The sequence below is a fragment of the Centrocercus urophasianus genome, unplaced genomic scaffold, assembly GCF_019232065.1.
Source record: "Centrocercus urophasianus isolate 14NV4802_14NV808 unplaced genomic scaffold, USGS_Curo_1.0 seq_2, whole genome shotgun sequence".
Classification (NCBI taxonomy): Eukaryota; Metazoa; Chordata; class Aves; order Galliformes; family Phasianidae; genus Centrocercus; species Centrocercus urophasianus.
In genome coordinates, this window is record NW_024884755.1 from 5,283,200 (window position 1) to 5,296,500 (window position 13,301).

General features: G+C 36.3%; 1 protein-coding gene across 1 annotated transcript in view; it reads left to right on the forward strand.

Moving 5' to 3' along the window:
- Positions 1-13,301, forward strand: part of ITFG1 (integrin alpha FG-GAP repeat containing 1) — a 69,389-nt gene that overhangs the window by 14,768 nt on the left and 41,320 nt on the right. The window contains exons 7-8 of the mRNA XM_042821256.1: positions 7,907-7,962; positions 9,120-9,204. Of these exons, the coding sequence (XP_042677190.1) occupies positions 7,907-7,962; positions 9,120-9,204 (141 nt within the window). The remainder of the gene's footprint in view (positions 1-7,906; positions 7,963-9,119; positions 9,205-13,301) is intronic.

A 13,301-nucleotide genomic window follows, 5' to 3' on the forward strand; every position in this document is an offset into this window, starting at 1 on the left:
ATATTATTTATCATTAAAGCTTATTTTATGCAGTAGATGCGTGCTTATTTTCTATCAAAACAACCAGGCTCATTGTGTTTGTAAACAAATTATCTAGCCTTTTAAAGCTTAGCTCAAATGACATTTTAAAAATGTGCAGTGTGTATATTTTTGTGTATATACAGGAATGTGTGCACACTGTCTTTGTTTGAAGTCCTATCTTCGTTTGAAGTCTTTTCAACAGACATTCTGTAGAAGCTTTGTGGGTTTTATGTTTATTTTAAAAAATATTTTTACTATTTAAAAATTAGTTACCTCTTTGAATTTCCCGTGCGATGTGACCTTCTGTTACCTCTTATTTCTCTTGGTATTGAGCACTGGCAGGAACATGGGCAGTTCCTGCTACCTTTTTTAAGACAAAACCAGAGTTGGTTAAATAACTAACTACGTGTTCTTTTTATGCTGCTGCAATTGGTCTGTCTTTGCCATTACTACTTTAATTATATTGATGGGGTAAGCTATAAATAATAATAAGCAAGGATCTCTATAGAGAAGAGACAGCTATTTTATCTTGTTTTGGCTGATCTTTCTGAAAGATTCCCACCACCTTTGCTACCTGTTTAATTAAAATTACCATAATGCATTTTCTTTTTCAAATTTGTAATTATATACTGATGTATTGATATATTAATGTTTTTCTATGGGAATCAGTAACTTCATAGAGGTGAGAAGTAAACTGGTTCTGCCCAATCAGCATTTAGTTGATGAAGCATTGAACGCAAAAATAGATTTGGAAAATACTCTTAGCACTGAAAGTGGTTATCTTATATTTCTTGAAACAATATTGTTGGCTTCATAATGAGAATAAACACAGCTTTCTGTCTGAGAACTTGCATTTCAAGTACTAAAACCCATAGGAATAGTCCCTCGTGGTCTGTGTATTCTGTTGCGTATCTGTTCAGCATACAATTACTTTAAGACTTGGTGAAAGAGGGAATAGCTGTATTTTGTTTAGACCTTAGACTCTGGGGGCATTTAATGATTTTTAATACAGTTGTCACTTAACCATCCTGTCAGTGCTTGAATTTTAGTTCAGCACATTGTTTATATTTACCAATATGCACAACCAGACATACCCACAAGTAACTTCCAGTTTAATGTTGTGCATGTTAGAAGTACGCACAGACAGCCACGTTCTTCAACATAAATCTTTTGAGGCACATTTGGCGTGTACGCATGTTTTTTCTATCTGGTTGATATCTTATTTTGTAAGGAGGAGGCTCGGACTTAATGCATTTTGATAGTGTTTAAAAAAATATGAGCTTTTCCTCTTTATTAACCTGAGTTCTGAAGCAGATGTGAAATGAAACTGTAATTTAAGAATATTGCTTATGCCTTGGCGGTTTCTGAAGATAACTGTAGTTGCTGAAGGTTTTAATTTTGCAATAAAGCCCTCTGACATTAAACAGAAAGGTCAAATCAGTTATTAGTGAAATGAACACTCCATCTATAAATAGTATTGTTTTTTATAACTCTTAAAAGTGAACAGAAATAACAAGCTTAATTAAAAGTGAACTTGAAGCAGATTCTGTATAGACTGCCTTTGTTGCAATTTCCTAGTAGTGCTAATAAGTAAAAGTAATATTTGGAAGTAGGTTTTGTAATACTGTTTGCTTCAGTAAGATTATCTGAATTATTCCAGTTGGGCTGAAGTCTTCTAAGCTGTCTTTCTACCTCTGTGCTGAACTTGTTTCAACCTTAGTTATGCTTGTTTGGCCTCTTTTACCAACTGAAACTGGTTTAGTACTTGGTAAATTAAGGCAGATTTTCCCAGAATGACCTAGTACTTGTCTTGAAACATCCTTCCTGAGAGACAGTGTGGTCATTTTGCTTTTGTTGTTTTAATTAAAATTTAGCCAGCTTGAAACGTGTTTTGGAAATATCAGCTGCTTTTTTTTTTTATTTTGTCTTCCTCCTCCTAACCTGCTATTACTGAGATCTAAAGCATCCATGTGTAGTGAAAATTGTCAGGGATTAATGAAGCTTCTCCTTCCATGCAGTCAAAATTAAAAAAAAAAAAAAAAAAAAAAAAAAGTACACATTGTAGGAATAGTAGAAATGCTTTCATGTTCAAGGAGTTTAAATCCTGTTCTGCATTTTTAACGTATCTTTTGTGTGGAGTTCCATGTTGTGCCAGTTCTAATGTGCTGTAATTGAATGCTGGATGCTCAGCATGTGATTTCTACTGGGCGTCCTTATTTTAAGTCATCTGAAACCCTGTAGCAAGAATGCTGTACTTCTGGTGCCCCCAAATGGGTGATCAAAAATGTTAGTAGTTGTATGATGTCTTATGAGATGTACTACACAAAAAAATTGTCAGCCATGGTTCTAACTCAAGTTATGCATGCTTGATGTTGAAGTTATTTCACTATATGCAGACGTATGTGTTGTGGCCTTGGCATCAATACAAGGTAGATCTGAAATCACTAAAGCTGATGCTTTCTAATTGCATAAGTTTTACTGATCTTCCTCGTGAGGTTTTTCATTCATAACTGGGCTGTATTTTGATACAGTGCCAAAACTAGCTGATCCCATCAAATAAAGGTGGGTGGAACCACAGTCATTCCTATGTAATGCGCTTGTAGTTCATTAATTCTTATTAAATTGAAGTATTACTGACTTTTGTCACCAAGTCACTTGTTAGGGAAAGTGAGGCTGTGAATAGTATGCTAGTAGCTGTGTGTCACAGCCTCTGCCAGATGTCTTCTGTATTATATGTTTGCTTACACTGGTTTTCAGTCTCATGGATCTAAAACGACAGGTAGCCTCCTCAATTCTTTAACTTACTGGTAGATTGTTCACTTCCGTTTATGAATTTTCTTACTTACATTGTTCTTGTTAACAACTCCCTGGGGGTAAATGAAAAGTAACAAAACATACTTAATGCAAACACACTTCTCTTTGCATGTGTTTAAGAGAAACACTTCCTCTCTGATGAGAATGCTTTTCTTACTTCTAGCCATTCAGTTACACTGCAGGCATTAAATTTTGGGAGACCTCCTTAAATCTCTTGTGTCTCCCACCATCCCAGTGACCAAAGACTTGACTCATCTTTCTTATGTCATGAAATAAGAACAGCAGAACTCCTCCTGCAGACCTAGTGTAGTGGTCCATCCAATGATCCCTGTGCTCTTTCTCTGGCAGTAACTCCTACTGATGGCCAGACTGATTTTCCTTTTTTGATTCTGTGGTCCATTTTCATTGTATATGTCCAGTATCTACAACTGTCAGAGTGTTAAAGATAAATCCATGCCTATTCTGTTTAGTATCCATTTATGTACCGATGATCTAATGAAAGTATCCAGAGTAACATTCTTGTATTCTGCAAATAATATAGTAAATAATGAGCTAGAGTTTATTTTATTTTATAACCTTGGGTTGTAAATATCTGGTATTGCACTGCTGTTGGGTTTGTTAGCAGTTGAACAGAGTGGTCCAGCACACCGTACTTGATCTGTGTTTTTTCAGCTTATAGATACGTGTGTGCAGATCGTTTTGTTTTCTTCAGCTGAAGTAGCTACCACAGCTGCCTCCCAAAGGCAATGTGGCAGCATGTCTTTAAACAAGTGACATTTCCCTGGCTTTTGTAATATGAAATACATTCCTTGTAGGAAGGAGGTGTTCAATTTTCTTGACTTTGCCAGAAGCAGAACAGAATTGTTGCGGTTTTCAAGATGATTAGTGTATTAAAATACAAAAAGTATAGAAATGAACTGTGTATGCTGTCATGCCATTCGAGTACTAAACATACATATCCTATCACGTTTGTTTGTTCCATGTTTTTTCCTGCAGCCTTCATATAGTAAAGAAGGTAACAATGATAGACCAAGGAAAGTAATAGCAACGGTTGTAAAATACACCTGCTGTGGACGCTTCTCCTTTAGAAAGGAGGTGCTTGCATATTGCTTGCTATGGTTATATAGGAAAATATACTTACAGATATTAAATAGATACGCTTATTGAAGAAGGAACCATTAAGAAATAGTTCTTGTTCCTAAGCACCAAAAGCATACGTGATAAAGTCAGAATCTTAGAATAGGTTGGGTCTGAAGTAACCTTTGGAAATTGTGTGATCTGAAAGACTGCACCAGGAAGAGTTTGTTTTTTCTAAGGCTTGGTTTCTTATAGACATTTGTAATTCCAAACCATTCAAGTTTGTATCTTGTTATTTGGGGTGTCTCAGTTGCATTGTTTGAGGTATTTTTACACTGCCATTGCAGCAAATGCTTTTATGCTTGCTTTGAAATCTGTTATTCTTGTTCTAAATGGAAGACTTCTTTCAAATATTTAAGCCCTAATTTTCTTTGGTGCCCGAGAAATTATTCCCAAAAATAGGCATGAGAATTTGAGTTATGCAGTTTCTAAGCAGGCTTAAAGACAAAAAGGACAATTTGTATTAACATACCGAGTTGGTTCAGCTGGTTCTAGAACTACAGGTGATGTTGCTGTAGTGTTGTTAGCTTACCTTATGGGATATCTCATCTTGTTTCTTTAACTTTGGAGCAGTGTGGCACTAGCTCATCTGCTATTTATGGAAGATGATCTGCAATCCTTATCTGCCTTCATGTTTTTACCAGCACACTGTAATATGGCAGTAAGCTTGAAGCTGCCTTGGTGCCTTGATTCCACTAGCTGTATATAGCGTTACAAGCCTCAGGTTAGCGGAAAGGAGGGACAGAGGAATATATCAAAGAGGAAAAAAGGGCAAAAGTAATTTAATTGCTGAATATAGATGCTGTTCTGAGGGCTTTCTTTAGAGAGGGGAGGAAAGTTCGGTGTGAAATGGACATGTTGCTGAGTTTAATCATCGTATTGCTACTGTAGCAGGTGATATTCAGTACCTGGTTTGTACTGTGGCTGAAAGCTTTAAATCTGTGAACACCTCTATTTTCTTAGCCTAGTAAACATTTTAGACATCTTGAATTATTGCCTTTGTACTAGCTCTTTGTAGTTTGACTTAGATTTAGTGTCGGGATTTATTCCTCCTACGCTGCAGATAGCTAAATGCATTCCTTGTATTTATTACAGTAGGACATACCAGCCACTGTGGTGTTCTCTCCAGTTCCCCCCACCTTTTGTTGTTTATCTGAAAGCAACTTTTGAGTCTGATCCTCACATCTAAGATTTTATATACCTATTCTTCCTTGTCTTTCTATATTGTTTCCATTCCCTTTGCAGTTACACTTCTGAGTATTTCTATATACTTACTATGAAATCAGATTAAGGAGAGGGAAGGGCAACAAGGAGACAAATATAATCTGTTTCTGACTGAGAACTGAGGGGAAAAACTGGTTCTTTTAAAGCATAAAGGAAATCTACCTCAAACTACTTTATTTTTTTTTTTGCATATTTTTATAAAGTAGATGCAAACGTGTTAGAGTATGCACAGGTACTCTATTACAAGTAATTCACTCATATTTGAATGAGCTGGTAGTGGCTGCTGCTGCAGATCATGATGAGTGTGCGGCTTACTTGGCTGTCCTTTTTGTCCAGTCACTGCTGAGTGCTTAACTTTCTGACACTTGTTTTAATCTGTCTGGGCTAAACAATGTGGAATTGACAGTATGTCAGACATGGCCATTAAGCTCTCTGGGGAGCAGTAACTGATGCATTTATTCTGTGAAGCACAAATGAAAATGAGATATATTTCTACTTATGAGTAGTTTAATTCATACTAATGTTTATGTAACTTCCCATTAATATGTTAAGAACATTCATTTCTCTTTTCTATTTTTCTTCTAATTTAAGGATACTGCAGGTGCTACAATATTTACCCATTGAAGGAAATATTATTTTTTTGACTGGGAAGTTGACATAGCATACTGCTCTGGCATAGGCTTTTACAGTAAGAATGAAACTCCATATAAATTAAGTGAAACCCCATTACATGTTGAATTAATTGAGATAATGCTGTTTCACTTTTGCTGTTCTTACTTTGAACAAATTTTGTTTTAACCTTGGATGATGGAAGGAGCTGAGGACTTCATAGTACTTGTAGCATAACTCACATCTGCCTTTGTATCTGTACTTTTTTCCTCCCCAGAAGTGTAATCGTGTTGTGTTTATTTAACCAAGCAGTTGTTCAGAGCTGGGCTTTCAGCATAATACCACTAGCTGAATTTTGACTTGTGTTAGCAGTTGTGTCGTTTTGTCTAACTCTGGAATAGAGTCACAAAACATGTAAGCATGGCATTCTCAGTGGGAATGCTGTGTTCACGCTCCCCAGGATCTCTCCTAATGCAGAGGATTGGACAGGGAGAGGATTGGCTTGGCAGATAAATGTGAGAGGTCAGATCTGTGAGATGTGAAACTGAGTCAGAGATGTTTTGGGAAAACAGGTACAGCGCCAGTCAAAATTCCTGCTAATGATTAGCCAACCTATTCTATTTTTTTAATCAAATACTGTTCATATGCTGTATATTTAAATAGAACACGGAAAGACCTGTTGTCATAACCTGTATATGGTATAGCTCGTAATGAATTGCAAATTACAGTACAGGTTACAGCGCAGGCATACTACTGCTATGTGGAATACTTATTTGAAACTAAAAAACTCTGTAAAAAGATGTAAAAGCTCCAGTTTTTCCGTATTTTCCTCTCTCCTTGTCCCCCACCTATTCAAAGCCCCCCAAATGTATTATTTAAGTATTTTTATGGTTTAGATCCATGTTAATGAACAGTGTTGAACAGACCTCCTTCTACATGCACAGTTATCACAGAATTGTAGGGACTGGACGGGACCTCCAGAGGTTGAGTCCAACCCCCCCTGCCAGAGCAGGTTCCTGCACCAAGTAGGTGTCCAGGCAGGTCTTGAACATCTGCAGAGAAGGAGACTCCACCACCTCCCTGGGCAGCCTGTTCCAGTGCTCCATCACCTCACTGTAAAGAAGTTCTTGCGCACATTTGTGCAGAACTTCCTGTGCTGCAGAATGTACATTCGGAACTTATAAATGCTCTCTATCTTCGGACTGTTTTCATGACTTCTGACTCTTGAAGAAATGCTTAAGCAGCAATAAAATTCATTGCAATGCAGCACATTATCATGATAAGCCTTTTTATGTGGGTGCTCTAAAGGAAATTGCCATTTCGCGTATTGAGGAGAATAAAATTAAACAGTGCAGCTTTCACAGTACAGGATAGGGAAGAAGGAACCTGTAAGCAAAATCTTTCATTTTATTTCACGTGGGGTTTTGGTGGTGGTTTGTGTTTGGGTGTTTATTTTTTTGGGGGGTAGTGTTGTTGTTTTGTTTGGAGGTTTTTTGTTTGTGCCATCTGAAGCTCCTTGTACAGCTGTCTACCTGCTTATTCAGTAAACCCTGAGGGTATGGCGTTATCTTTTAAATGCTTTAAATTCATCTTTTTCTACTCAGAGTAATCATTGTCTCCCATCTCTGATAGTATTATTTTTAACCGGAGAGAAAAGAAGGACAGTAGAACAGAAAACAAGTGCTTAAACCAAAGGGATGGTTTTCTTAAAATCATTTGTATGCTACACTTCATCCTTTTTTTTTTCTTTTGACATCTTTAATACACCTCTTTGTTTCCCTTCTCTTGAATGAGTTCTACTTTAAGCAGACGTGATCAGATAAATCCTCTAAAGCACTCTTTCACACTGTTGCAATATTTAAGAGAATTTAAGTGTATGTGAAGCCTGAAACATCTTTTTTTTCTTCTGCTGTCAAGAGTGTAGATATTGCTTAACTTAATGGATCCAAAATAAAAAGATGATGGGTTTTTATTTTAATTCTGACTTACTAAAAATGCAGTGATGCATACTACTTTGTTTGAAACCTGTTTCTATCTTTATTCTTAAGAAATGTTCTTCAGTTAGTGTGAGATATTTTATTTCTCTTGTTTTTATTCTCAGACTTATTCCTTACTACCTCAAATCCTGACATTCAGTTTGAGACTTGGATAAATAAGGTAAGAGAGAAGACTGAAATAACCATGATACTCAAATTGCAGAAGCATCAAACAAAACCATAAAAGGCTGTCTGATGTTCCTGGTTTGAGGAACAGATCACTCAAGATCTTTTACTCAGCACAAGTTTCTCTGCGGGTTTTTCAATAGGACTACAAAGGAAAGCAGACTACTTTCAGACGCTCAGCAGGACCCCTGCTGTGTCATCAGCTGTTGTAGGAAGTTACTAGCACTTAGCACAATGCTTTCTGATGAAGTGGCCGATCAGATTTTTTTGTTCTTGTTGTCTCAAAGATTTAATCTCTATAAGCAAGCTTTCTTAGATCTGTGACCAGATCATGGGTGAGATTTTGTGGGACAGAGGTTCAGAATCTCACTTGTAACCATTAGAATACGTACACAGGTTGCAACTGGAAAAATTGCAAGTCCTACATTAACCAGATATCACCAATGTAATTCAAGGTTGGGCAGGAACAGATCCAGTAATTATTTATTTATTTTTATGTACTCCGTTGTTAACAACAACAAATAACATTAATTGATTTGAAACTGGGTGCATCCCTTATGCTAAGTATGTTCTCGAAAAGGACTATTGCTAGCAATATCAGCATCTATGCATCAAAAAAATATCTTTTGTTATTACAGAAAATGCTTACTGTGTTTCTTATTGTCTAAGGAGTGAATCTTTTGAGGCCAAATGTACCTGAAAACGTATCCATTGTATCATAGTGAATCAGTGTAAAATTGGGAATGTGGTCTCGTCACGTGTCAACACGGCCATCTTCAGCCCACTGCTGACATGGAACTATGAAAAGCTCATCTGCCAGAAATTATCCAAATACTGACTTTGGCATAAGTAATGAATGCTGTACTGAGAAACATTTTTAAAGCAGTGGATTGCTTTTATTTTTAGATCTTTTAATTCTTAAAATCTAATACTTGTATTTTATACAAGCAGTGTTACTATTGGATTTCCGTGGGATTCCTTGAAGGGTTAGAACTGAAAAAAATCTCCTTTTCCAAACAGTGTATTTTTTCTGTAGCTACTATGTTTCTTATCTATGTAAACTATTCTTTATTTGTATGTTTGTTTTTTGTTCAAAAATGAAGCTTTGTCACTTGATCTGCAATTCACTTTCTCCTTCATCTTGTTTGATAGGATGGGAACTTCTCTAAACCTGAAAAAAGTAAAGCAAAGCCTAGTGGTGCAGTGGTTGTTGGACAGTCTGTATTTGCAGATTTTGGTGAGTGTTATTTTTTAAAAACTACTCATATTCCAAGTGTTTCTTTTTCACAATATAGTTAGCTGTTCTACATCAAAGAACGAAGCTGTTTAAAGTATGTTTAATTCTAAAGTTATTTTCTGTTTTTTTTTTGTTTGGTTTTTTTTTTTTTAAGATTTTAAATGTGTGACTGTAGATCCTGAAAATTCTGGGAGTAATTTATGAATAAACACAACTAAATCTGACTTCAGCTATTTCGGTGCATTCTGTGTCATGCATACTTATTTTCTGAGGGCACACTTGTGAATGTGTGCTGTGTGTTTCATGCATGGTACAAATATCAAACCAGTTATTACCAGTTATCTTATTTTTGTGATTTTGTGGTTTAATTGTGTTTGTTTTACCTGAACCAGGCAAAACTGCCTACAGTCCATTATGGCCTTTCAATGTGTGTGTTCTGTTGCAGACAGCAAGAAATGTTTATTTTGTAATTCAAAAAATATTACTTTTGTGTGTGCTCTAAACTAAAATAATTGTGACCCAAGAGAAAATAGTTCAGGACTAATTCTGTTGATGTTACTGAATATCAATTTTTTTTTAAGAATGAATTAATTCCTTATATATCTCATTTCATTGTGAGACTGAGCCTATCTTTAAACATAGTCCAGTGTTAACTTTGTTGGATCATTTTGACTTAAATATTGAGAATAAAGAAGGACCATTTTTTAAATTCAAAGTCAGACTGCATTAGCCTAAGTTTCCAGTTCTTTCTCTCTGCTCCTACTTCCAAGTATTCATAAAAATTCTAGATTTCCAAAAAAAAAAAAACCCGTTTGCTGACGTTCATCTGGAAAACATTTCTGCTGGTTAGCATTTCTTAGTCCTTTCTACAGCAGCTGTGAATGAGTTTACATATCACTAGTAAGTAAAGGTAAAACTTTAGCAGTGCTTTAGGTTCTTCTGTGAAATTCTTACCATGTTTTGTGAAATCTTTTATTGTTTATCTACAAATACAAGCACTTAAGTATAGATGCTACATCTTTTGCAATTCAAAATACTTGTAAATACGTTGAAAAATACGTTTTTGTTCAAGCTCATGTTCTGATAAATGTCTTAATACATGTTTAGTATATAGTGGATATTTTTTTTTATGACACCGTGTAAGGCAATCTTTATGTAGGATATATTCATCTCTGCGTTGGGTAGCTAATAAGTCCAAATGTTTACATAGAAATTTACCATAATGAGATCTTAAAAATCCTGAGGCATCTTTGCAAAGAGGAGTATAACTGGTCAGAGATCAAAACTATGATTTTAAAGAATGGAGTGAAGTGGTGCACGCTGGCAGAACAATGCAGTGCGCTGTCTGGGTTCGGTGCAGCCAGGGCTATGGAAGATGGCCGGTGTGGTTGTGCAGCAGCAGGGAGCTGCCATGGGTTTGGAGCTCCATCACAATTTGTAGAATGCTCTGCTCAGCCAATGGTCATCGAACTTACAGCTGGAGCAACAACATGAAACAACAGGAGAACAAAATTTCTAGTAAAAATACAGTGAGGGAGAAGACGTGTAAGGACTTGAGAAACACACAGAAATAAATGCAGAGGGACAGTGAGTCTGGCAGAGAGAACAAAGGTAGGTAATAATCCGTATCGTCTACGGAAGGAGATGCTGACTTTTTTGGACCTCGTTATTCTGGGAGATCTCAATAATTTCAGCTGCAAGAGAGAACTCTCACCCACCCACATCCTGCAGTATGTCTTCCTCAGCATTCTCATTACCATCTTTATCTTTGCAGATGAATTCACATCACACAAATCCATCCAGTGTGAAAGGGGCAACTTCTGATGTTATTTCTTTTTTCCACCATCTCTTCAAAGGTGGAACATATTTGGCCGGATCTCTTGCTACACAGGTTTTTCATGAAATTTTTAGAAATGCTGTTCATTAGACATCAGTGCATTTCTTGGCTGGTATGAGCTGATGTTCTCAAAATCATTAGAGGAGACAAGCTTTTTTTTTTTTTTTTTTTTTTTTTTTTTCTAAAGGATTAGTCTTAGGTCATTTGTAGGTCATTTCTACGCTCTGTGTTTTTCTAGAGCTTTTCATGGCTGAGCACAGGTATGTCTTTCAGTCACTTATAATTAGTGTGTGAAAATGAAGCGTAGAGAAAACTGATGCAAGGACTCCTATGTTTATGGAGTGCTTAAAGGATAACTGAAATTTAGAAGACATTCTAAACTGGCAGTATATACACAGATACAGAAAAATGAATTTGTCCCGTTCTTTGTCCTCTGTGTTGAAAAATGACTCTGTCATATTCTCTTCAGCTGCAGAAACTGAAAATTTTATGGGAAAAATAATGCAGGTATCTGTTGTCTTTGTTTTGAGATAAAGAGGTCTTTTTAATTGAAACTGCATAGGAAAAACATGGCTTCTAAGTCAGCTTTATACAGTCTTTGAGAGAAAAGGATGGAAGAAAGTTTGGGGGACTTAGTGGGGTTTTTGAGGGATTTGGGGGGATTTTTTTTTTTTTTTGCTAAATGCTTTGTGGACTTTCAAGTAAGGGTTGGTTGTAAGAGGTTTTAGATTGCCCTCTTGGCTTCGAATCTCTGTATGTAGAAGATAAGGAAAAATTGTCACCTGTAATTATGTCTGAAGGAATAAACTTGACAGAAGCTTAATATGGATTGTGAATGGCTGTATCCTAGCTGGAAACATTTTGATGAATGAAAATAGGCACAAAGAGATTTGTGTTTCCTCATTTCCGTCACTGATGTGCTTGCACTTTCTAAGGATTGTGTTTGAATCAGGCATTAAGGTTGCATGAATCTTCCCATGTCAAGATGCTGCTGATGCATGCTTTAATTTTCTTGAGGAAAAGGAGTGCTGTAAGTGTGTGCATGTGTATTTTGATCAAGGAACAAAGATTATTCTGACAGTTAAAAAAATACATACAACTATGATTTAGAAATTACTGCTTGAGAACTACTGTGACTTAAATCACAGTTGAATTCATCCTTCTGTTGTAACAGTTGGTAGGAAATTGAGTAATGCATCAATTTTTTTAAAATTCATCTCCCCAGAATTTCTCTAAAACAACAAATAATCATTTTCTTATGGAAGAAATTTGTAGAGAATTCTGAAGTACTAAAATAGTATGTATAAGTAATGAAGATATATAAATTAAATTCCATGCCTTTCTATGAAAAGCAGTCTGATAGAATTTGAATAATATCCCTACCACCTCCCCAGAAATTCTACCTAAACCTAAATGCCTGTACCTAACTGCAGTTACCCACTTGGCTATGTCTGCACATTTCGAGGTTCTTCAAGAAGTAGGCATTTATTGCCCAAGGTCTGGGTGTAGTGAGCTGAAGTTAAAGGAAACGCTTTATTATGAATAGTTTATCAGACTTGAACATCATCTTTTTTCAGTTTTGTTTCAGAAGTGATGAGAAAACAATTGCCGTAAATCAAAAGGAAGTTTAGTTATGATGGTTATGATGGTTTGCAATTTTAAATTGTATTTTGGGGCTCTGTAATAGCACCTGAAAAAAGTTTCACTGGCTAACAAATCAGAATAGCAGAATGAGAAAATGTAAACTAAGGTTGCACTACTTTTTACCTAAGTAGGTTTTGTCAATGTGTATGATGGGCTAAGCAGAACCCACCATTGCTCTCACACCCTGCGCACACTGTGTTCACTATTAAGACTGTTACATTCTCATTCCACATTGCTTTCTGCATTGCCTGCCTCTTTTCTTCCCTTTTCTCCATGTTTTCTGCATCTCATTGCTTATCTACAGGGCTCACTGTACCACAGACGTCTCAAAGAATTACTTCTCTGCACTTTCAATTGTTTGGCCACTTCTTACTTAACTGTGTGCACATCAGACTGTAGAGCTACATCCAGTCCAGGCATGAGCTTGGGAATACTGTTTCATTTGAGCTGCCTGCTTTAGCTTTAATTCCGATTTTCGTGTTTGTGCACTGTTGTACTTCTGCAGCCCCAGGATTGTGATTTACTGATCACATATACATCTTAACAAACCGTGTTTTGTTAAAAGGGTGAGCTTGTCTGACATTGTCTGCTTCCAAAATTGTCATTTGATCTTTCC